The following is a 26,749-nucleotide window of genomic DNA, read 5'->3' as shown; positions in this document are numbered from 1 at the left end:
ACAGTGATCCGGTGGAAGCTTCTGTTGTGTGGTAGATAGCAACATGACGGCCCAGCTTCAAGACTTCGAAAGTTTTCTGAAGAATGTCGACGAGATAAGTTAGTAAAAGTCCAGAAGTTATGGCGCTTGTCACTCTGTAAAAGAAAAAGGGAAATGTAAACAGGTTGAAGGCGGAGAAATGGCAGTCACACCCTTTGGCAGTATGGCATTTAACGTTAAAATTGCGATATAGCCAGTTAGTTCGTGACACAGAAACCTCGACACAAGCCGTTAATATTATCATCATGTGAAACTGAAAACTGGTAAACTGTACAAGAATGTAAATGACCCTGTGTCCCTCCTTCCCTTCCTCGCACCCAGGTGAGCTGGTGAAGGAGCTGAACTCCTCCGACGCAGAGGCCCAGCAGAAAGCCTTGGAGAGGGCTGATCACTACATCGCTGCCTCGGGGGGAGATGAACCGTGCAGGACAAACTTCAGCAGGACATCAATCAACTCGAACCCGCAGTCACAGCCGTCCTCACCGGTAAAGACATGCACACACAGACTGAGCCCACACATCATCCACAATCTCTCTCTCTCTCTCTCTCTCTCTCTCTCTCTCACACACACACACACACACACACACACACACACACACACTCACGCACAATAATCGCTACAATACCTTGTCTCCTCTTACTATGAACTGTAGTTGAATGGAGCAGATCATGCTAATAACGGTTCAGTGTGTACTTTATGAATTTGAATGTATTCACATAGATAAATATGTACATATCTTGCCTAGCGCCCTTTAAATCCCTCTCTTCTTGTTTTACAGAGTCTTCAGAACACTCCAAATGTAATCCCAGGTAAGCAGTTAAAACAGATCCCCCCTCTGGCTATCATTTGTAATTAATCATAAAAAGCATGTAAGTAGACCTAAATTTCCCTCTGTGCGAGGTAGGAAAAATCTCATATTCACAGAGCATAATCTCCAGCGTTGTTAAATATAAAAACTGAATCTCACTGGCCCTTTTAATTTTTCTGTCAGCTATACAAAGTCATAGATGTGAGAATAAAGATCAGAATTCTCACATATACAGTTGCAGTTGTGAGGAAAAATACCAGACTGTGAGTTTCGAAGTTGTAGTTGCAAAGTCCCGTTGTGAGAAAATGAAAGAGTTACTGTAAGTTACAAGTTTTGAAAAAAACTCAAAACTCCAAGATATAAAGTTGCCAATTTGAGAAAGAAAAACATATAATGAGTTATCGAATTACAAAGTCAAAAAACTCTCAATTTAGACATTATGTTTATTATTCATGTGGCAGGAATTGAGCTCCATGACACCACAACACTTTGAAGTTAACACGTTTCCCTCACTCCAATCATGAATTTCCTCTTGTTCTACTCCTTCAGATGAGCTCTGCTGGCACTGCTAGCACATTTGTTAAATTCTATCAAACAAGTTATTATCAAATTAACACATTTTTTCAGTAAAACTATCATCAGTTTCACTACAAGCATAGGAGCACAAATTAACAAATGTTTCATATGTTTTTTTGGAGACTATTACTGTAGCTTAGAGTAAAGTGACACAATCAGTTCGCAAAAAGGGAGTAGAAAATAATTTTGTGCTCGAGGCAGAGGAGACAGGGAAAAGGTTTCAAATGACTATTAACTCCTCTTGTCATTGTGCACTGATTTTTGATACCAGTGCTAACTCTACCTTCAACTGACATTTATTACATTTTACCTAAAGCAATGTCTGTCTTTGGGGAAACATTTTCCTCTTTTAGCATAAGCATCTACCACCTTTAACTGTTCTGCAGGGACCAAAGACACAGGCAGGAAAACGTCTGCCCTCACTTTAAAAAACTAGTTTGAAAATTACATTTCGAAGGGATAAATTAATACAACCTACAGATCTTAATATATTTTTTTCTGTGACTCTAACTGCAATTTTGATGGTTATTTTGATGTCTGGATTTCAGCCATGTGTCATTGGGGAAAACAAGTGTGTCCCTAAACTCATTTGGGGAAACTAAAACTGTAAAATGATCTACCAATGTGAAATATTCCCCTATAATAAGTAAATTATTGCAGTTAATATAATTACCATTCACCAATTTTCTGTTCTTGCACATGTGCTTATCTTCTTCCTCTTGTTTTTTTTTTTTTTTTTTTTTTTTGACCAGAGAATTTTATGAAGAGTGTAGAAATGGATGCTGAAGACAGAAGACAAAGGAGGAGAGCAAAAGAGCAAAAGGCAGTTGGTATGTGAACTTCAGGGATCACCACATTCAGCTGCACTTGATGCACTCTAGAGCCAGTTGTCCTTCTACATTTTCTTCCTTAATAATGTGTTTCTATAGCTCTCAAAGAAAAAGGGAATGAAGCTTACACCCAAGAAGACTATGAAACTGCTGTAAAATATTACACTGATGGATTGGCTGAACTCCGTGACATGCAGCCATTGTACACCAACCGAGCGCAAGTAAATATTTTCATTTCATTCCTTTAGTTTTAACTGTTGGCTTTACAATGAGGACATGTAATATGGGAAAGAATTGGAGGAAGTCTAGGTTTGAAAAGGATTTGAACCCCACCCTGGCCAAAAAGTTCAAATGTGAGTAATTCCAGAGGCTTGCTGTAAAAACCCATTAGGATTCCAAACCTTTTTCAGCAGGTGACCCAAACAGAGGTCGACCCAAACCTCTAAGATACATGGGAAAAGTGCCAAAACAATGTTTTTCTCCCCTGAGGAGCAGAAATAAAGCTGCTCTTGTGAACTTGCGAAATGCAACTGCAGCCTAGTAAATGAACCTAGCTTCAGTGGGGGGCTCTGTGCAGCCGGGTGGTTGTTCGTCATAAATTTTAATTTCCAAATAATGATTGTCAGATACAGTTGCAGTAATTTTATATTGATTAGATGTTTCTCCGAGGCGAGGACCCAATTTCTGGAGGGACTACACTACACTATCTGTTGCCGCAGTAAATTTATGCTACTGTTCTGATGCACTTTCTGAGGTTTCTGTTTTTGTTCCTTAGTTACTATCTGACCACCATTTAACTCCACCTAGGCCTATATCAAGCTGGGAAAGTACAAGGAGGCCATCAGTGATTGTGAGTGGGCCCTTAAGGTAAGGCCTGGCTGGGAACTGAGGGTCAGTCAGTTGCTACCTCATTCATCATGGTGTCATTTCAAGCACCATTCTTAGTGATCCTCGGTGCTCAGAGGACCATGGGTTTGGTAGGAAAATGGGGTTGTATGTCTTACCACTTGGCTATATCCTGTCCTGTACAGCACTCAGACAAGAACAGTAATAGGTGCGGGTCATGAGTACAATGATCTGAGGAGAACACTGTTTGAAAAAGTGTACAACAAATGATAGTGTTTATGAGTTCATCCATTTTTTTTTCTCTAAAGTGTGTATGTTTCTGGCTGTTCAAGCCAAGTACAAGTTATAGTTGAAATTGCTTTACCCTAGTTTTGGAAGATAAATTTGCTCTATAAAATAACAATTGTGTCTTTCATGACAATTTGTGAAATCACACTTAAGCAACACATACAGTACTACATACACTATCTAGAGTGGATTGTATCTCTTAAGTTCAGGATGAGTATTTTCAGCCATCTCACTCTAGCAGTGTTCAACAATGCACACACTTTTAACCACAATCATATAGATATGCTGCTGCTGAAGTGCGTTAACACATACAATTCCATGCATTTTCTCTGTTGTCAGTGTAACGAGAAGTGCATAAAGGCTTATCTACACATGGGCAAAGCATATCTGGCACTGAAGAACTATAACAAGGTGAGCATACCCCTCATTACGGCTAATCATACCTCTTTGATTTTGTACACAGTGCTCTTGTATACACATTGCTGCACTTTAGCATCTTATCTAGCTGTCGCAGAAGCCTGCAGGTGAATTTAGACTTTTTTGTTGACCTGCAAAGCAGAGCAAAGTTGGTAAGGTTTTTTCTAGTCCTTCGAATCAGTATGGTTGCATATCTCTGCAAGCCTATTATTGATCCTTGGTAATGTGATCTCACAGCAAGCTTCTGTAAAATCTGCTCTGTACAGTAGGTATTCCAATCCACCCACTGGAAAATAGGCTTATTTAAACAAATTGATATCTGTTAAACACTCTTTGATACAAATATTGCACAGTGTACAATTTATTTCCCATCATGGTTTCTGATTTGTTGCTGACAGTCTTTTGTGCTGAGGTGGTATTTTGGTAAGGACAGAATCGTATTGATTTCCATGGTTCTGCAAGGGATCACTGAAGCCCATCAACCTATCACATTACCAGACTGCAAAATCCTCTCTTTTTCAGTCCAGAAACTGCTATGAAAAGATAACGGAAATTGAACCTAGGAAGGAGAAGATGGTTAAAGGTAAAGAAAAAAATTATAATTTTCTAAGTTACTCAATACAGAATATTCATATTTATTTCAGACATGTTGTGGGTGTTGTCCTCATTAAAGCTGCATCTTTTCACACCATCTCAAGTGTTTTAAATGCTTCTTGGAAATTTTGCATTTTCCTGAGTCATTTTTAAAATAAATAATGATTAAATTAAATGATTGTTTGATTGATTAAATTATTCAAACTTTGTTAAGAATGCTACTAATCTATATCTAGCGCATTGTTTTGTAGACTGAAACTCATCCAAAGTGCAGAGGAAAGGTTTTGTTTACAATAAATAGTGCCTTTAGATTTATATGGTTCAACATTGTAGTAACTGTAAAGGATTAATGCAAACTCTATGAAAAAATAGATAATGAGGCTAAGCCCAGCACTTTGCTCTGCTGACATGAAGTACCTAGCAGTACACCCTCATTGTATGCCCATCACTGTCTTATGTACACAAACTCGCAGTCTATTTTTAAAAGATCATTTTTTGGATGTAATGTAGCATTCACTTCAAATACATCAACAACATCGTGACCACACTCTCCCCTCCTGTTTGAGTATGTGGGGGAAGTGAAGGGGGTCATCTTGGGAAGGCAGTTGCACTATAGGAGGCTTTCAGATTACTCTGCTCTGTGGGAGTGCAACTACAGTTACATGCTCAGCTGCTCTGGAACAATTTTTCTCTCAGATCAGGTTCTGTTTCCTCTTTTCCCTTCTTTTATCTCCTTTCATTCTCTTTTCCCAGAATACCTGACCCAGGTAGATTTGGAAGAGGCAAGAGAGAGCCAGGAGAGGAATGCGAGGGAAGAGTTTAACAATGGAAAGAACAAGGCCACAATAGTGCCCCAGCTGTTAGAGAAGCTGTCAAGGCTCGAGCAAAGCCCTTCGTACTACTGTGGAGGTTTGGAGCTTCTGTCACAAGCCATTACTGACTGTGAGTGCTCGATTGGAAGATGCTCCTCCTTTTCTTTCTCCTTTGTCCCTTTTGTGCACCCTCCCCTCAATTGCTTCTTTAACTAGTTAACCAGTACTCTGATATCTGATATATTGACAACAGAGTTTTCCCTACTTCAGAAAGGATATTAAACCATGAGGAGAATAGAGAGGGGACATTCACCACCTTTGGCAGGTCTAGGTCATATGAATCAACTTTAGCTGTGTTTCTAGACAGCCTTTTGGTTAATACTTCAACACCTCCAACCAATTTCCTAAGACATAACGTCAGATGAACCATAGCTGTGAAAACTAAATGTTTGTTGTGGGTAACTGTCAATTTGTAATACCTGTAAAAATGGAAGAGAAGGGAGACAGGACAGTGTGCGCCATTGATTTTTCTTCATGCTCCATTTGCTTGTCACAGTGAGCAAATTTCCAACACAGTCTAAGAGCCACAGCAAGAGAGCAAAATCTCCACTCTGTCTGGAGAGTGAATGGGCAGAGAGTAGGGCACCAATCACAACAATTAGTATTTGTTTAAACTGACTCCAAGCCATGTTCATTCCTTTGGTCTATTTCATCTGCTGATCCATTTAAGATGAATACAGCTGAGTGTCAGCCATCTTGTTAGCTTTTTTGGGTTAAATCAATAGTAAATTAAGAAATGATTGAACAACATTAAAAACTATGGCTAAGCTTAAGCATATTGTAGGTACAGCTATTATGTGACTAAAACTGTATCTTGTGTTGAAAGTAGGTGGGAGGGTCTGGCTCTGGAATCTAGAAATCACTATTGGCTTCTGGAGCCGTCATGTGCCTAATGGAACATGTGTGATATGTGTGTAAGTTGACCATTTGGAAACCCCAGTGACATTCCTGCACTTGCCTGTTTGATGATCCTGCAGATTCATGAAGGTGCAGCTCTATGTCCTTCACAGTCACAATTTGTGGATTAGTACATAATTTTTGATGGTACAATGCATTGGGAGGGATGGTTAGATGTTTTTACAAAGATTAGTGCCTGTGTTCATCATTGAAGTAGCTGACAGACATGCAATTTTGACCAGAATTTTGGGCTGTTACCTCTGGAGGAATCTGAAAGTACTCCCTTACTGAATGTATTTTTCTGTTGCTTTCTGAGTAACTGCCACAGATTGGACATTGTTTACTCAAAATTCCTTGGAGATGGTCTCTTATGCTGACGCAGATTTCCCCCTATACTTTTTACTCTGACCTAAAATCTTACTACTACCCAGGACTTGAGCCCACTTTATATGGGAATCTGAATCAAAAGAATCATGATCACAATCACAATCACAACTGTAGGTAAAGGTACAGCAATTTCAGAGGCAATGTGCATTAATTTAATTGGCAAGCCAGGGGAAATAAAAATTCAAATGTGGCAACCAATTAAAACCAAATTAATAGAGCCTGCCTAGACGAAGTAGTGGCAACTCCTTGTCCCACGCAGTTGGTGTCAGCTAGGCAACCTCTACACTGACTAATCCTACCAAAGAAGAACATCGTAGGTGAAATATATAGTTCTGGATGAAGAGGATGTTTATCAGGTTGTCTATGGAAGGGGCTGGTATGATAATCTTGCACTGCAGACATCTGCAGTGCTGCCCATGTAGTTTTTCACCTCTCCTCTGTCAGTTGTTCATACACTGTTCCTGTTAAAACTAGACCAGGAATCTGATTTTGAAAGTATACGCTGCTAAATGATCTCTTTTTGGCTAGAGCCAAAAGCAATGAAAGACACATTTCTGAGTTGTATGTATCAAAGGCCTAATATGCCCCTTTTCCACCAAAAAGAATCTGGTGCTAGTTCAGTGCTCGTGCTAGAGCCAGTGCTTAACTGGTTCCAACAAAGAACCGGTTCGCTTTTCATTCGGCCAAGAGCCAAGCAGAGCCAAGCCAGACCCACGTCATTACACCATCGTAAAACGTGATCACGTGGGCGTGCGAGACACTCGCTCGGAATCACAATAACCAACATGGACGACAAATGGACCACCCATCGTAGCAATGCAAATGCTGCTCGTGTCTTTACAAGCCTACATTGCGATCCAGAGGTGAAAAACACAATTATTGCTGGCTACCCGTTGTATTTGTGGTCGGAACGAACGACCTACATTTAGCTATACGTTTATAGCGTTCGCTGTTCCTGTTTGGGTCTGTAACCCCGCTCACCAATGACGTGGTGGGTCGTGTCATCGGTTCTTTCTCTGGCCCCTGTTTAGCCCCTGCTCGAAGTTGGTGCTTGCCTGGAACCGACTGGGAACCAGTTTGGCCGGTGCTTGGGCGGTGGAAAAACAAAGAACCGGTGCTAAGTCAGGCACTGGCTCCGAACCAGCCCTGGAACCTCTTTGGTGGAAAAGGGTTAATAGAGTAGTTCATTAAGGTTAACACCTGAGTAGCTGTAATGCAGTAGTTCTGACATGTCCAGACCTGCTGTGCTCTTAAACAAGTTTAGTACAGTGGTCCAACGTTTATCGCGGTTACGTTCTAAAAATAACCCGCAATAGGCGAAATCCGCGAAGTAGTCAGCTTTATTTTTTACAATTATTATAGATGTTTTAAGGCTGTAAAACCCCTCACTACACACTTTATACACTTTTCTCAGACAGGCATTAACATTTTCTCACTTTTCTCTCTTGTTTAAACACTCTCAAAGTTCAAACCTTCGTAGAAAAATAAGTCCAGTATTATAGAATGAACGCATTTTGTACTGTACAGGAGACATGGCACGGAGGAGATTGATTGACAATGGTCTACAGTCCCTTAGCCAATCAGGACGTAGAACACAATGCGTGGGCTCTCCCTTAGCCAATCAGGACGCAGAACACAATGCGCTGTATAAAAAAAAAAAAAAAAAAAAAGCATGCAAAATTGCACTAAAAAAAATCTGTGAAACTACAAGACCGCGAAAGGTGAACCGCGTTATAGGGAGGGACAACTGTATAGCTTGTATAGTCTTAGTAAGCCTGTAGCTAATTCACCTGTAAAGTAGCTACCATCATAAAGTAATGATAAATGCTAGTGAATAAGCCAGTTATCGGTGATAACTGGCAAGAGAGGCAAACATTTCTTGTCTAGTCTCTCCTTTTTCTTCATTTGGATGAATGAAAGTGTATTGTCAGATGATATAATGCCTATCTAAAAGTGCCATTCAATGGAAAAGGGCAAAAATTACATGACTCAAAACTGAAAGGCTCTCAGCATAGCTGACATTGCAGGCTTTCTTTCCTATTCCCTCTTTCTTCTGCTCTGCTTTACTGGCTTTATGCTCCAACACATTATTTGAGGAAAACGGACCATTCCTCACTCTCACACTCTTTCCCAGTGAATTTTATTTATTCCATTCCCTGATGCCCTTGACCATGCACTAGTGAATAAGCCATGCTCATCCAAATGGGAGAAAGGCATTATGTTTTTGTACAACCTGGAGACTGCCCGGTGATGATATATGGTTCTCTGTGTTCTTACACTATCTAGTGTTCTCTCCTAACAGGCACTGGCCAGACCCTGTTCAGACTGAACAATGGCTTCAGTATAATCAGCAGCAATGGCACTGTGAGGAGGTAAGGAGACCAGAGGGAGAGGCAGCTGACAGCTTTCAGTGGGGCTTTGACAAATGGACTCAATGACAGGGGCCTACAGAGACAAAAATGGCCCAACCTAGAAAGAGATCATTCGTTTCCCTTTCTTAACCCCCCCTTTGCTGGTTGTTTGTCTTAGTAAAATGATGGCCCAAAAAGGAAAGCATCACCACACTAGAGACTGAAATGAGCTCTGGAATGAGCAAAGACCCTGTGTTTTGTCCCAGAAAGGAAGGGAGCTTTGTATAGCAAAACACAAATTATAACTCCCCCATGTCAGATTATTAAGGGCATTGCGAACTTACCACACACTCTACTCTCCATGTTCTTCAGTGTTGGCATTGTCATTACTCAAGTTGGAATGTCAAGTTGGAGTGTCGGGAAAGTTTAGGTTCATGGTGCAAACAAAGTCCAGTTTGAGCATGGTAAAGCATGTAGCATGTGCTATGCAGACATACTAATTGAAATCCATCATATGTGTGTAGTGAGAAAAGCTATTTATTTTTACCTGACATGGTCATCCTCTTTTAGAGAGCTTTAAGCTGGGCAATGCTATAGAGAGCCCAATTCAACAGAAGAAGATACATTTATGTGTGGTAACTCTATTTATATATGTGTGCAATTTGCATGCATGAGGTTAGTATGGATGTACCTACAGACACCTTCTTGCTCTATATATGTCCATTACGTCTTCAGCGACATTTGGAGTGGCAGCAAGATATCTTATAGGGCTCCATCAGTGATTACAGAACTAGAGTTACCAGGCATAACTGTCATTCTGTTTCACACAGGTTTTGCCCTATAAAGTAATGGCTTAAAAAATAAACATGTAATATCTCAAAACAGCATAATTTTGAGCCAGGGAGTTTACAAAATTGCTAAGCTATTGGCACCATGCAATGGTGTACTGGTCCCCTATTCAAACTACAGGGTGATACACTTGGCAGTTATATGGTGAGTGCTACCCACAACTGGATTTGATAAAGAGTTCACACAAATCACTCACTCTCTTAGCTGTTATAAATGCCAACAGCAGCACTGTCTTTATTGACAATCTTTGTCAATAAAGACAGACAGACAAGTCTAGTTTTGCAGACCGGGCGAGGTGGGGGCGCATCGCAACTGCGCTTCGCCAACTGGGTGTGACCAGGTGGATTTTGCAAGTTTGGCATGCCGTGCGTGCTGGCGCAAGTACTCTGCTGTCCCTCCTACCAGTGGAAGGGAGGAGAGAAGGCGTGGAGTGGGTTTGACACAGCCGATTCACTTTAAACCAATCAAATGATAAAGCTGTGCGAAGGCATAATGAAAGTTTACACAATTCACCATTCTGACGCTGGCAGCACGCATAGTTACTGTTGCTCTGTCTCACAAGCCATTGTCCTACCTCAGTGCAATCACCTGGTCTCACTTCGGCAGTTGCAACTTCAAGATGTCAGATGATTTAGCTTTAATCCCCGATAAAATAGGACTACCTTATCTAACGACTGACATAACAATGTTCTTCAAGAAGGTTTTATCTAAAGGGCTAAATTATTTTACCTACCTAACTTAGGCTAGCGACAACAAACAGCTAACGTTATAACATTATAGCCAGGGGTTAAAGTGGGCCGGAGCCCTCCGGAGCTGAGCTCCGCCACCTTAGTCAAATAAATAAATTATTCAATTCAAACTGGCAGTAGCGCTGTGGACTACAGATCATTTTCGCATGCACAGTCTGCATGGCTCTCTCATAAGCGCCAAGATACGGCGGGAGGGGCAGGAGTAATGGAAGTTTAGGGCTACCCCACCGGTCAAATCCCACTTTAACCACTGGCTATAGCTAGAGCTAACGTTGCACTGTTGGACATGTCATTATGCTAGTATATCCCACTGCAGTACTCACGGCTACGTTACTTCTAAACAAATTCATCTGCTTACCTGCTAAATATGCATCAGAGGACAGACGTCTAAGGCTATGCGAACATTAAATCCAAAGGGGTCCTCTGAAGTCTGAACATGCTCGCAGACTGAGTACACATTAACGTTTGTTACGTCCGGAGCTAAGATGCCTGGTGAACTCCTTTTGACCTCCTTGGGTGAACTGAATCCTTAACTGAATCAACCTCTGGTTTGGGAGCGGATAGCTGGGCGGTCTTAGAGCGCCTTCTAGTGTCAAGGACTAGTAACGTTACTAATGTATTGTAAACTGAGCACTGAGAATAATTTTCTTCACCGCAAGACTTCAGGCTAGTAGCCTAGTGATACATCGTCGCTAAAGAAGTTTGTTTGTGAGACATTAGTTGTACGTGGAATTATGAGGGGCGTGGTCTTGTGAAATCGGCCAATCCTATTGGCAATATTCTCCGGGTCGGAATCGTGAATTGACATGGAGGAAGAGAGCAGCAGCAACACACACTCAGGACGATGAGGCCAGTCTTGGCTGCTGGAATGTTGCTGGAGCTACCTGCCATCCATCTATCCACCCATCCATCCATCCATCCATGCATCTATCCTTACATTCGTCTTCCTCATTCCCCTGTCTTTCCATTACCTACCTGCCTCGCATCCCTCTTTTTCCAGCTCTGTCACCATCTGTTAAAGTTATTGATTTTTACGAGCAAATATAAATTTAACTGTGAAGCCTCCATTTTTCATGAATGTTTTTACCTCAAAGGATAATCCTTGCCATCTTCATATAAACACGTTTGTTTTGCAACTTTCGACTCCATCATTTACTGATGCTACAACACACTAGAGATTAAAACAAAATCTGGTTCATGAAAGCTTTTACATTCGCTGTCTAAATGCCCAGTGTCTGGCAAGGAACTGATGCATTTTACGTTTTTGATTTGTGTGGTATATTTATATATATGGACTAAGAACTGGGCAGTTAACATGAGCAGCGCCAGACACCATGACTGGAAAAAGACATCACCGTACTGGACACATTGTTTGACTGACAGGTGATCAGGTTGGGTTTCCATTACGCATGCCAAACGGTGCCAATCTCCTTTGATCTGACATCAGATGTGACGGGACAGTCGATATGGAGATAAATTTATGTGCTGATTGAGATAGTAGCATTGAATAGTGGTTTTTGTCTGTATTTATTGCATTGTTAATGTGCCTGACATTCTGGAAACCTGCCTGTGAAGTTTTGGTGACGTGTGCAAACTGTGCACCGGTCAGCCAAACTTCCACAACACTGGCTGCGCTCAGCCTGCGCTGAAAGCACACCTGGTTTCAGATTCCGGGCTTTGAGCACACCTTCGATGAAGCCTTTTGGCACAAAACTGTCACTACACCAAGCTGAATCTGTCGACACCTCCCCCTGCTGCAATGCCACTCCCATCTCAGCGCACCTCGGTCTGCGAAACTACCAAACTGAGCGCGCCTCGGGTTGTGCTGCTCGAAACTAGCTCTGCGGGGGGTTCGCCTCACTGCACCACCCTGCGCTGCGCCGGGGAAACTAGAACCCCAAATATCAGGAAACATGACAACAAGGAAGGAAATATTAAAAAGCTTTTATTGTAGTGGCTAAATCAGGGGTCGGGAACCTTTTTGACTCAGAGAGCCATAAAAGCACAATTTTTGGAAATTTGTTTCAGTGAGAGCCATATAATATATTTTAAGACTGAATTCAATTAAATGTGAGCATAACAAGCGTCTTAATTTATTCTTTTAAATAATGTTGTTATAATACTCACCGATACTCGTCATCTTTTTTTCTTTTCGCCATCTTCTCCGTCGAAGGGTTAGCTTTGAGCTAATGACCGAGCCAACTGATGCAAAAGGGGGCGTGTACCTGTGCACCCAGCAACGGCCCAGTAACGGCCAACGTAGGCTATTATCATCCAATTAAAATAATAGACAATCGCTCATGCAACTGCAACTCTGAACAAGACATGAGCAGTAGAAAATCGATGGATGGATTTAAACAAACGATAATATTTTAAAACCCGAAATCTGCGAGCCAGATGTTATCATCAAAAGAGCCACATCTGGCTCGCGAGCCATAGGTTCCCGACCCCTGGGCTAAATCGTTAAAAAAGCCAACATGCTTCAACCACTGTAGGTTTTCGTCAGGGCTTTAGAAACCTATGTTAAGTACAACCACGGCGTGTACCACTGATGTAAGGTTGAGGAGTCACATTACAGTGAACACTGTAACCTCCCCGCCCAGTTGCACCTTTTGGCTCAGTTGTGCCTTTCTCTCAAGTGATTGCAATCCTAACTCAAGCTGCCTCAGTTGGGCAGTTTGGGACATGGCCCCTTTTTGGACTGGGTCATTGTTATCTGGTTGCATAAATAAAAGAGGACCTGGACCGCTAGCAGCACCGTATCCAAACTGGGACCTTGAGTGAGATGCAGAGGATGACAGTATGCCCTTACGGTGATCTTGGTTCAATGGAGGAGACAGATTTTGGAGCGATTGACTCTAATCACTGTAGGGCCATGGGCCAGTTTTAGCCAGCTTTCAGTTAGAGCTGGAGAGATGACTGAAAAACAGCCTCCACTGATGATGTAAACTGCTGGCAGACATTGACAATGGTCCACTTGTTTGAAGATCACAGCAGGTTTTTTTTTTTTTTTTTTTTTTCCAACAGTCTTGATGAGCTGGTTCCTTGCCTTTAACCACTGCCTTTTAGAGAAGAGTGGTGCCTTCATGTTAGTGAGCCCACCACTCTCAGCACTTTTGAAATTGTAGACCCGCCATTCTTGTGTGTCCACGAGACAGTGACAGTGGACAGGCAGTGTTGTGACAACATGTGTTCTCTGAGAGCTCGCTTTACTCAACACTATAGCTTTATGAAAATGACATTAGAAATTAGGTCTTTTACTGAAGGTATATAAGATGCTTATTATTAATATTATCTGAATTCCCATTCACTGCCTTAGACAGCTAAACCAGTGCCCATGTCTGTCTCTTGTGCAAAGAATTGGCAGGGAACAGCAACTCTGGGGAGGTTGAGCTGTAAGTGAACTTGCCGATAAGCTCTGCTGTCAGTTGGGCTGATCATATGAATGCATCGGAGCTTTGCCCCATTATTATTTTATTTTATTTTATTTTATTTATTTATTTTATCACCACTCTTCCCACAAATTAAAATACTGCAATCAATTGATACTAGTGGTGAAGGTGGCCACGTTCATATAGTATATAGACAGCAAATATCATTGATATTAAGGCCTTACCAAGACCCAGTTGGATTGATGTGTTTTCTAAAGGAATCCATTGGAGCATAGTATGTGGGTTCTATTCTTCTATTCTTCTATTCTGAGTATGTGCATGCAAATTTCAGTGAGCCGAGGAAACTAGATGAGTAACTAACCCAGCAAATAGAACCAAGGACTAACTGCAGCAAGATTGTTTCATTGGCACATGAAATGAAATGCCATCTTGTGCTTGTGTGGGAACTTTCTGTTCTGTCCTGATGAAAGACATTTTTTGCCCTATGGAGTTATTTGCTCCCTGTCTGCTCTTATTAACTCATTTTTGTCCATTTGCTGTATTTTGTGACAATTTTTGTCTTACACTGTGGTAATTCAATGTTTTTATTATTATTTATTAGAATTATATCATGTCCATTGACATTTTAATACATTTTATTGTGTTCCTGTTATTAACTCTGTGTCCAAGATGCATTTTCCTTATTGGACAGTAAAATTTAAATTGGATTTTGCTATGCACATTTGAAGAGCACCAAATCTGTTTTACTTTCTCTACAGTTGCCTGTTGCAGGAAACAAGAGAGCTGTCCGCCCAGGAGTTATGTGTTTTTGTTCTGAAATTATGGAGGGTGATTTGCAATGGCAATGGTATGTAGGTGTTTTCAGTTACACTTAATGATCTCTTTTTCATCATGCAGCAATTTGTTGTGATTGAGTTGGCAAAGAAATAGAGAAAAATGCTTGAGTATAAATGGAGGGGAAAAAATGCTTAAAATACAAAGCATTTCAATTGTGTCTTTGTGATGGCTCCTCTCTTATTAGGCACTCACTGGCCTTGGATTCACTCAAAATATGTGGGCTTCAACACACCAGCATTTACAAACTTCTACTGTTTGTGCCAACTTTGATAAATCATTCACTCAGTCTGTCAGTGTAACGTTGCCACATTTGTATGTACAGACTAATTTACACCTAGATTAAGCAGGTTATCCTTCCTTAGGAATATAAAGAAAGAAAATATTTTCCAACTGGGCACTCCAGGTCCACTTGATTCATTATTTACCTCTGTGTAAATGACACTTCCTGTTTGTTTGTTTGTTTGTTTGGTCTTGTAGATGAAAACCTGAAGATGCTGATGACATGCCCGACCTTCAGCCAGTCCATTGTTCACTTGGTAACATCAGAACACATTGCAGTGCGGACAGAATGTCTGGCATTGCTGTGTTTATACTCACAAATGCCACACAGCAGAGGTTTGGCCATTGACAACTTGAATTTGCACATGTAAGAAATTCCTCCACCTTGTCACATTGCAACTGATGACAGCAATAGAGCAGCTTGATTAAAACTGCATTCCTGTAGTTCCAGCTAGGCATATAGAGGGTAAGGAAATTTAAAGAAAAAAAATGAAATATAGACAACAGGGAAGTTAGGCTTATGTTCCCAACAGGACAAACATTAATAACAAACGTTCTATTTCACTAACCCCACCGGTGTGTGTAACTGTAATTTGAAATAACGTATTCATCATTCAGCTAAATCACAAGCCATGCTGTAGCTTCTTATGTTTGCAGCACATATTTTTTGTTTATGAAGAATTGATATTTATGAAGAACTTTTGGCAAATCTTTTTCCTTAGTCGTCTTGTTCTGTTTATTTCTCTTTCTCTCAATGTGTCCTCTCAATCTGGATTGTGAAGTTTGGTCAAAAACCTCATGGTGTGCATCTCAAACCCAAAGGAGCAGCAGGAGAACACAGCAGTGATTATTCTGGAGAACTTTGCATCAGAGAATAAGTACTGGACACACAACCCACAACAACACAACGCAGTTTGTCTTTTCACATCCTGGAAAATGATAAATGTTATTTCAGCAATAGAAAGTACATACCATTTTAAGATAGTCATAGTCTGCAAAATTCAGACTATGACCCCCGGGACAGTCTATTATCCTACCGTACATCAGATCCATATATATTGAAAACACTTGAAAATCCACCCACATCACAAGAGGGCCTCTGAGAAATGTGGAGTGTGACATCTTTAATAAATCAACATGTGCTATCCCAGTGTTAATCTCACTTGAAAGCAAAAGGCTGTTCCGTTTCTCAACCTATTTCCCTCTTTGGCCCTTCAGGAAAATAGAGATGAAAGGGCATGGGAGGCTCTCAGACACAGCAGAAAATACGTTGAGCTGTCAAGCAGTGAAATAAGCAGATAAATTTTCTCTGTCTATAGCTCTAGGAAAATCACTTCAGGGGAATGTATTAGCTTCAAGTAACTTGTAAGTAGGTTCCCTTTTCATACTAACAATTCAGAGAATTATTGTGTACACCTATCCATTAGTGCCAAACAGATATATAGTAGTGCACAGATACTCTTGGCTTTTCCCAGATACACTGGCATTTGACAAATAAATTAACTCAAAAAGACGGTTGGGCACAAGTAACACAAGATTATTATTCTATCAAGTTTATGTGTTTAGCTTTTAATCACAGTTTGTTTCAAAGGGCTTCACAATACTTACTTAACCAAACAGCATAAGAAAACAACACCCGGCATGCTCTTCCTTGGAGGTTTCCATGGAGATTTCCTTCGAGATAGAAAAACACACATTCAGTAATATATCTGATGTGTGACCTAAACCAGACAATAGGATCAAAAATGGACTCTTGGTAATCGTGCAGTTATTAAAATCTGAAATATTTATCCATCTATCTGGATAAATTTATTGTCTGAACTTTTGACACCAGACAGGACAGTATATAATAACATATTATAACCTCCCAGAGTAGTTTGAGGCCTTAAAGGACTTATTTTTATTTGGATTTTTCAAAACATTTTCTAAATCAAGACATTTTTTTCAGTTGTGATGATGTCATGATGAACAAGAAAGTTAAGATGAAATGGTTTGTTTTTCATCTACAAGTCCAGGCACTTTTCCAGGCACACCAAAGTGTCCATAGAGACCAGTGTCGAGATTTCAAAGAGAATACTGTGATGAACAAAAGAGCAGCAGTCCTCTGGGTAAAAATGCTCCATGATGAGGCGTGATCAGAAATCAAATCAAAAAGTAGATGGACCACAGCAGTACAGGCCACGCCGGGTTGTACTCCTGTCACTAAAGTGGACATGAAATCACAAAAAGTAGACAATTGAAAAATGGAAAAAATGTTGTTTTGAACTGGGTCCCAGTTCCCTGTCATGGCATGCTCTTGGCAGAGACAGAATTTGTTGTAAATAGTTAGAATCCATGGGTTCTTCTTGCTTGTTGTCAGTGATACAGACTGCTGCTGGTGGCTTAATGGTATAAGAAATGTTTCCACACTGCACATTAGGTCCCTTAGTATCAACTAATTAATGTTTGAAAGCTGCAGCCTATGCATTGTACCACAATCTAGACCTACCCTATAGCAGCTGGATATTGCAGGAATTCACAAAGCATGCATTATTTCAAGACTGTTGCTGGGTCTGTGCATAGTCCATATCTCAGCTCAGTATTGGAATATGTTGTTCACAGCATGGATGTGCTGCTGAGAAATATGCAGAACCTGCCTGACACTATCAGATCAGCATGGACCAAGATCTCTGTAGGAAGTTTCCAGCAACTTGTTGGGTCGGTGACTGAAAGAATTTAGGCTGGAGGCCAAAGTGGGTTCTACCTGACACCTGATAGGTGTACCTAATAAATACCTGAAGTATTTATTAGATACACCTTATTTTCCTTTCTAAACATTGACCAACAGACTTGCTGATTTGATAAAAATTGATGGTTCCATGGAAAGAGGGCACCCGTCACCTCTGGATCTCAAAAAATCATGCTGACGTAACAAGACAGTTCATATAGACAGTTCATACTGTTTGACGATTTAAGCACACTGCTATGCAAAGTAATTCGTCCCCAATGACTCTCAGATACCATACTGGACCACTGTGGTGTTTTACTTAAGAGTCTACCATCAGCCAAGCGTTGCTGCTCACTGCAAGACCTTGTATGATCTTGACAGAAATTATATATGATATTTGTGTTTAATTATGGAATATTTAAGCCATTTAGCTGTTATCTGATGTTACTGCTTACATATGGAATGTTTTTATATTTTCTTACAGATTTTGTATGCAGCTAAGGGATGTGTGTATTGAGTCTGTTGGTGTCCCTTTTACAACAATGCTGGTAAGACATTTAAATACAATGTTGCACTGTGGTGACACATATGCCCAGAATTTGCTTTAAATGACAATATCAATGATTCTGAATGTTTTCCCATTTACCACAGTTTACCCACACATTTACATTGCAAGAAACTATTTTACAAATCTTGCAGAGTACTACACATTCATGACATATAATCAACACCCACATCTGCTTCTGTGGCTAACAAAGTCATCATCATTTATGAACCACAGAACTGATAATTTGCTATGTAAAACAGATGTTTCCCCAGGGACTATTTTCTGGCAGACACATCATTTCACTCTGCCTAATTTCAAATCATCCAAACTGATCAAAACACAACAGCGCTGCTGCTTTTGGGACAACTAATGTTGACAACTTTATTATGATGATGGAATACCCATGACAAGATGGTTTTCAGTCTTGGAGAGTTAATACTCAAATTGTAGTGGGATTAATCAAATCCAGTGACTTGATAAAAGGAAGGAATAATGATATTGGAGTTGTTATTTATGACTGCTTGCTTTGGGAAAAGATTAGCACAAAGATGAAGTATATACATTTTGTAGTTGTTACATGAAAAATGACTGGTATGGTCTTTGAAGTATGTTCTATATGTGTATGTGTGCCTGTGTGAGTGTGTGTATTGTGTGTGTTTGTGTGTGTGTACATTCATGCATATATGTGTGTGTGTGTTTTCTCAATTTTTTAGAGAAATATCAACAGGTCCAATCAGCATGTCCTTCCATCTCTGATATTAGCTGTTGGCTGTCTGGCCAGGGATGATGTCATCCACCACAATATGGCTCATGATGCAGAATGTTGGGAGGCCTTTTTGATCGCCATGGTGATTATGATTACAGACTGGTCACCTTGTTAAGAGGAGCACTGCCCTTTTCTCAGACTATGTGCACAGTGCACATAGTCTGTCTTGGATATTATGGCATTATTTTCCAGTGTGTACCACGAATACTGTATGCATTTCTCTTCAATTTAAACAACTCTGTTGTTTGTCCTTGCAGAAGCAGTGCATTGCATGTGAATACAAAGAGATCCTCCATCCCATGCTGGGCCTTATCATTAACCTGTCCACCGTCACCTCTCCAGTTATCCAGGTAAGGCAGCTAGCGATTTGTAATGCCACAGTGACTTGATTGAAGTGGAATCTTAATTATAATTTATAATTTAACATGTTAACAGTTGCATTCTACATGGATGTTTAATGACCCAGCCACGCTTTTGGGAAAGATAAATTTGTGCTTCATTTCCAGTGATGTTAATATTAGGCACCCATCATTCATAATTCATAGTTTAAGAGAGGGAATAAATTTATAAGTTAAAAAGAAAAACAAAGAAAAGCAGAGAGAAAGAAAAAAGCCTGGGAAAAATGCATCACTCATAACAACACAAATAGGGCTCTAGTTTCGCAGACCAGGCGAGGCGGGGGCGTAGCGCAGATGCGCTTCGCCAACTGGGTGTGGCCAGGCGGATTTTCCAAGTTTGGCACGCCGTTCTCGGTGGCGCAAGTACTCCGCCGTCCCTCCTACCGGCGCAAGGGAGGAGAGAAGGCATGGAGTGGGTTTGACATTGCCGATTCACATTTAACCAATCAAATGAGCCCCTGTCCTTGCCTTTAAAATGCGCTGCGCGAAAGCGTAATGAAAGTTTACACAGCGGACTTGGAGGTCTATTGCCGCAGGCGGAGCGGAGCTCAGGAGACAGGTGCGGAGCGGAGACCGGCGAGCAGTGCGGACACGTCACCAAAACCTCACAGGCAGGCTTCCGGAATGTCAGGCACATGAACAATGCAATAAATACCGAAAAAAAAACACTATTCAATGCTACGATCACAATCAGCACATACATATATCTCCATATCAACTGTCCCGTCACAGCTGATGTCAGATCAAAGGAGATTGGCACCGTTTATGCTGATTGTGAGGTTTTGGTGATGTGCGCCAGGCAGCCAAACTTCGACTGCGCCGGCTCCGCTCCGCCTTGCGCTGAAAGTAGACGTGGTTTCAGATGGCGAGCTTTTGGCGCACCTCGGCGAAGCCTTTTGGCACGAAACTGTCACTGCGCCAAGCCGAATCTGTCGGCACCTCCCCCCGCTGGGCCGCTCCCATCTCGGCGAACCTCCGCCTGCGAAACTTGGACACTGTCCGCCTCTGCCGTTTCGCCGGTCGAAACTAGCTCTGCGCGGGGTTCGCATCACTGCGCCACCCCGCGCTGCGCCGGGAAACTAGAGCCCATAATGTTAACAACAACCACAACTATGAATTATGAGTGAAAGTCTTTCTCTTTTTCTTTTTTTTTTTGGCATGGCATGCAAAAGGATCATAAGGCTGATATCTCTCTTATCACTTGTAAAAGTTAAATACAAAGTATGAAACACACACACAAACACATACATAGATATAGATATAGATATAGATATACTGTAGATATAGATATATAAAATTCCCCACTCGACCCCTTGGGTGGCCCTGTGTGTCCTGTAATAAATGGATAGACGCCACACCACTGAAATGCTAGAGATAAGATTATAGAAAAAAACTAAATGCAATTTGACACGGGACGAAGAGGGAACATTTGTGTGAACCTTGTGGCATGTGTGATTTCACCTACGTGGATGTGATATGTATGTGAAAATTGACTTGGTCCTTTTGCTATCTGTTTTTGGTAGGAACATGCTGTTTCTCTCTGTGGTTGCTGTCTGGACCTGTTGACTGATTGTGATGGAGGAATCATAACTGTGAGTGGAGGAACTTCCTTCATTACCCAAGAGGCAGGATTCTAAAAGTATTAAGGAGTACAAACCTACAACTCATCGGATAGTCGTTAATAACTTACTTTACCATATCATTATACTCAGTAAGATTTCCTATTGGGAACAAAACTACAGTGTGAGATCAAGAAAGTATGCAACATTATACTAGTAAGTGAAGAGGCTGAAATCTTTTTCTTGCTTGTTTCTGAAACTTGCTTACAGCCTACGAAGCAAAAACAATGCTTTTAGGTAACAAGAAGAAAATAAAAGACATTTGTCTTGAGTAATGGCCATTTCCTTCGACTTGTGAACTCAGTGCCAGTGTGCCCCCAAAGGTGGTAACAGCATCCCACATTGTGAAGAGGATCCTGTCTGTCATTACAGTTGATTAAAACTCCAGCTCCAGGTGCTGCTGTCTGTGCTAATGACTGTTATAGTACATTCACACCATCTATGCAGTGCCCTCAGTGTCCTCCACTTCCTCCCATCTGTCTCCCGACTCTGTTTTACTCCTCTCTCGCTCAGTGGCTGACGCTATTTCTCCCCTGTTGCACCCCTGTCAGTGTCCTTTTTACTTTGTCAATATTCTTCTCTTCTCTTCTCTTCTCTTCTCTTCTCTTCTCTTCTCTTCTCTTCTCTTCTCTTCTCTTCTCTTCTCTTCTCTTCTCTTCTCTTCTCTTCTCTTCATAGTTTGATCATTTTCCAGTTTTAAATTGTTTGGGGATTATTATGGAAAAAGTTGTTCTGTTTCTGTATCACAAATGAATGCACATTTTATATAGTGGAAGATGGATTTCTATTTTAGAGTTAAATGACCTCGGCCTAGTCAGTCGAAAGTCCACTGAAGTTTGTACGAAGACTGAACACATAGTATATTAACCCCCATGGTGCCATCTCAGCCTTCTTCCAAGCTTCTGATGTCAACATCTAGGGTGTGTGCACGACTGCAACATTTGGTGCATTTTAGAGCAAAGCAATGTCATTGAGGAAAATATAGGAGGTTGAAATACTACAGTTGTTTGAACAGGGGAGCCCGAGCTGTTTGCAGAAATTTGATAGATGTTTTCTGCATGTTTTGGACACCATATCGATAGCTCCATTTATTTTGATAGTTTGGAAAAAGACTGGGATGGAACAGGGGTTAGCTCACTGTGCTTTATTTTTGTTTTGTATGACCTTCAGTGGAGTTTTTACTGACAAGGGCAACCATGCGGTGTGGGTTGATTATCATTTGGAGTGAACTATTTCTTGAAAAGTAATTTTATTACTGAAACATAGAAAATGTCAGCTTGAGAAATGTGTTCTTGCCTACCTGGCAAGAAAAAAATGAATTTAAGTTAATAAAAAAGAAAAAAGTAAACATCGGGTATGGAACCTTTACAGCCAAAAATGAAATAACAGTTGTTAAAAATAATACAGCATGTATTAGATCCTACTAACAAGAAAAAAACAAAAAAGCATCCCTGAGTGGCTTTATCTGATTCTTCTGCTTTGTGCTTTTTTCTACCTTACTCATTTTTTATTTTTTATCATCTCTCCTTGAAATGTTCATCTGTTTTAGATTCACTCTAACATAACATCATTCTCTCCATCTCTTAAATTTTTTTCTTCTCCATCTCTGCTGATAAACTCCATAACACCCCCACTGATTTCATGTCTCATGACATAAGAGTTTTTTCTCTCTCCCTGTTCTCCATCTTTTCCCTACTATACTCTGTCTTCAGCAGGAGGTGTTTTTCTTTCTCTATTTTCTTTATCCTCCAACTCTCTCCTGCTCCTAACAGTTGTCTCTCGGTCCTCTGCTACTTTCCCTTGGTCTTTTTTTGCTTTTCTGTCTTTTTTCTCCACCTCTCTCCTTGTGCTCTTTGTCTCCTCTCTATTCCCTTCTCTTCTAATGCTAGTTTTCTCCCCTGTCCTCCAGAGAGCTACAGGCGTGTTGAGTACTGTCCTCCCACAGTCCCCTGCTGCTGTTCAATATGTCGTCCAGGGCAGCGTGGTTAGGACCATGTGCCAGCTGCTGAAGGTATATTTATATGGTCAAACCACTCTCTGTTGACACCAACACAAACATTTTATCACATTTCACTCTTTGAATAGTAACATAGCTCCAGTATGACTTTCATAGCCATCTTTTCTGGAACTCCTAATTCCTCAAAATAACAGATGAATAATGCATGCATATCCCCAAAAACAACCATAGAGACCAGAGAGAAGAGTGGCTTTTTTCATTTCTTCCCCCTCATTGACTGTGTTTTTTGCATATGCATTCATGGCAGTTGTGCCCATCTTTTACAGGTCAATTGTTTTTTTAACTTTATGCAACCTTTGACTGTCACATGAAGTTATATTTTGCACTCATATATTGTACTTGTGTAATGTTATTTTTTATGTGTCCTTTCCAATCCAGAGAGCAGGGAAGACCACCACAAAGTACGCCATTAAGACGCTAACAGTGTGCACTGCTGCCAGTCAGTCGGCACGGGAAGAGCTGGTTAAGTCTGATAAAAGTGAGACATGATTGACATTCTTGCATTGCTTTTATGAGCTGCAAAAATATTTGTTTTTAGAGTTGACCTAATATGCAAATGATTTGTGTTTGTGTGTGTGCACATGTATGTGCATCTATGCTTGTGAGTGTGTATCTGTATTGATCCCCTGGTATTTCATGTGTGTTTGTGAGTGTGTGTCTCTTCAAGTTTGCTATTTATTCATTGTTCCTCACAGGGCTCTCCATTCTGCGTCGTTTGCTGGCCTCCAGCTGTGATGAAGTGGTGTCAGGGAATGCAGCTCTGTGCCTGGGCCACTGCCTTGAGTTGGAGGGAATTGCTAGCAACCTGCTGGGCACCGATATTGTGCTGCTGCTGCTGCACCACGCTGCGGGGAATGCCAAGAGGATTGCTGTGCAAAAGAGTGCCGCTATTGCTCTGGGGAAGCTTTGCCGATCTGAACCCAGGTGCCATCCCACCTCACAATCTATGAGTCACATGCTTTTCATTACATTCTAGGATCTAGCCAGAAGGTATACTGATAAACTAGCAGGTATCAAGTGGCCACACTGACAGTGAGCTAATGCGATGTTGAAGGGATGTTATGGCTTTCGCTAAAGGGCTTAGTCCTAAATATGGCAAATTAATGGCTTCTGAATACCCTGTGTTATACATAGAGCTGGGGCAATTTCTTCAGGCTTTTACATAATAATTACTCATGTTCTCTAACTAAACTGATTAGCTGCTACTTTATGGTGAAATCATGGCTGTGATTATGAGGTTATTCTCACGATTGTGCTTAAAGCACCTGCTGTTAAAGGTGCTCAAGAGTCAATTGGCTTGATCATGAAAGTTTTTCATTCACATTTTTTACATTTATCGCCACATTCCAGTCAAAGTAATGATTTCTGAAAAAAAAGATGATAGTGAGGTCAGTAAGAACACATTTCAGTGGATTTCTCGGCTAACTGCGATAGAGTACATACAAAAAATATTTTCATAAAGCTGAATTGAAAAGGGGAAAATCGCTTTTTGATTCACCACAGTACTGTACAGATTTATTTCTCTCCTTTGTTATCGTATGGTATGGACAAATCATGATGGAATTTAGAATGTAGTCTAACAACAGTTTTTTGGAAATTAAGTCGATTATAATCTTCTCTTTTCTACCACCAGTTTTCACCACTTAACTGTCAAATTGTCTGAAGCAGAATTGTCCTCTGCAAAGTAATCATGAAAGTGGTAAAATCCATGGTACACAGCACTGAAAATGACTTCTTTCAAACCAAGGGAAAGTTGAGTAAATTACTTTGAAAGCTAGTTTGTTACAGTTAGTTACTATAAAGCATGCTGTACTGCTTCCATTACTGCAGTATAACAGTAAGCAGACAGGACATCTTTTAATATATACTGGCAGTCTCCCTTAGTACCCCTGAGAGCTAAGCAACCATTTGAAAGTCTTCTGCTAAAGAACAAAATTAGCATTTGATGTAGTAAAAGTCTTTTACTTGTACTGGAAAAACAAACATGTATAGAACATGCACAGGGAAAAAAATACACAGACTAGCCCACAGATTAAGCTCAACTGAAGTTAGATTGTTTGTTTACCATTTTGCTGACACATGTATCAATCTGATTTTTCCATGAAATCAGCTGGCTAACTCAGTGCCAATGTAGTCACATTTGAAAGTCAGCCTTCAAAAACTGAGGTGTGAATTTTCCATCCACTCCAGCAAAAACTTTGTGGCAGGATTAAGAGTTTGCCTCCAATTAGCATTACGGCAATAATGGCTCTGATGTATTGGCTTTTTCTTTCTTCACCAGCTTCCTTGACAAAATCCAGGTGTAATCCTGACTTTCATTCATAGGTGCCTTGAAATGGCATGTATAATCCTAACTCATTCCCTAACATTCTCACATCAGATTGACATGAAAAAGGTGTGACTGGGTGGATTAGTGAGGATCTCGCAAGGTTTTGTAGGTGTGTGTACAAAGGAGTTGACTTCCCCTGTCACTGAAACATTCTCAGAATTTCCTGTGTATGAGTGCCTACCAGGAGCAGCACTTTTGACTAATACCAAAGGCAATTCAAATGTTCTTATTCGTACTTACTGTCTCACTCAAAACTGATACAGGGCTTTGAGTGCACATGGTAAATTACACAGCCTCCTTACCTTAAAATGCTCCACTTCCCTGTCTTGATGTGGTTTAGAATTTAAAAGCTTCTATTGGACACTGCCAAGTAGAGGGCAACAAGTAAGCATTTTTATTTCAGCACTCCATTTTGAATAAAATGAACTTCATCTCATGCCTAAGTGAACAATGGAGATTTGCTGCTGTAGGCAATCTTCCATAGCAGCTCACTGATAGGTTATGTGGGTATAATCATTGTGTTATAGTATCCTCAATTATGTGAGATGGCAGCAACAAACTAGTCTCAGAGTGGCTTTTTATTCCGATGTGAACGCTTGTGCCTCTAGACTATAAAGAAAGCTCCGCTGTGACTTTGCCGAGACTGTGTTTATCTTTAGTTCCCAAGCTTACAAATTCACAGGAGGTTTGGTCTAACCGACTGCCAGCCCTGTGTTTGCTTTCATTCTTTCATTTCTTTTTTCTCAATTTTTTAAAATTCCTTTTTGTTTTTTCTTCATTTCCAGACACAGGAACAAACTTCGAGAACTCAACGGTCTTGAAATACTCCACTCGTGTATGAAGTTCACTGCATGACCACGTGACATGCTTTCAGTCTCTTTCTTTTTGTTTTGTCTTTTGACTGTTTTAGCCTTAGACATTCACCAACCTGTGAAAAAAATAGAAAAATAAAAACACTATCAAGGCTTCAGGAATCTCAACTTTGGCTGATTTGAGTTAGATACATTTATTTTATGGATTAATAAGGGACTGAAAGATTGCCATTGTTCACAGACGTTTTAGTATTTAAAACATAATATAGAACATTTTGTTGAAGAACACTAAGCCTGTATAGAGACTAAAAAAAACAAAAACAAAACACACTTAGTTAATTGTAACTCTGCTCCTAATTGCTTAATGGTCATAAACATTAGCAGTGTTCTGTCCTTGTTTTCATACACCCATGTGAATTTGTGTGGTTAATTGCAATAAATATATGAGCTTCAAGGTGCAAGTGCAGTCTCTTTTACCGCGAGTATTCAGCTTTTATTCTTTCCAAATGCATTTTGCATTTCATTGCATGAATCCTGAATCC

The 26,749-nt window shown here is 40.6% G+C and overlaps 1 protein-coding gene across 1 annotated transcript; it reads left to right on the top strand.

Annotated features, from left to right (window-relative positions):
- ttc12 (tetratricopeptide repeat domain 12) lies at nucleotides 1-26,250 on the top strand. Its single transcript, XM_030067197.1, has 20 exons — nucleotides 1-98; nucleotides 361-541; nucleotides 2,175-2,254; nucleotides 2,354-2,475; nucleotides 3,062-3,121; nucleotides 3,728-3,799; nucleotides 4,328-4,388; nucleotides 5,153-5,341; nucleotides 8,858-8,927; nucleotides 14,655-14,743; nucleotides 15,211-15,379; nucleotides 15,795-15,890; nucleotides 18,204-18,267; nucleotides 18,980-19,114; nucleotides 19,290-19,382; nucleotides 20,954-21,022; nucleotides 22,959-23,060; nucleotides 23,445-23,544; nucleotides 23,762-23,990; nucleotides 26,181-26,250. The coding sequence occupies exons 1-20, from the start codon at nucleotides 44-46 to the stop codon at nucleotides 26,248-26,250; spliced, it is 2,106 nt and encodes a 701-aa protein (XP_029923057.1). The 5' UTR covers nucleotides 1-43.
- The last annotated feature ends 499 nt before the right edge of the window (nucleotides 26,251-26,749 follow it).

Source organism: Myripristis murdjan, chromosome 13 (genome assembly GCF_902150065.1).
Source record: "Myripristis murdjan chromosome 13, fMyrMur1.1, whole genome shotgun sequence".
NCBI classification, from domain to species: Eukaryota; Metazoa; Chordata; class Actinopteri; order Holocentriformes; family Holocentridae; genus Myripristis; species Myripristis murdjan.
The sequence above is the reverse complement of the archived record's forward strand: the minus strand, read 5'-3'. Positions and strand labels throughout refer to the sequence as shown.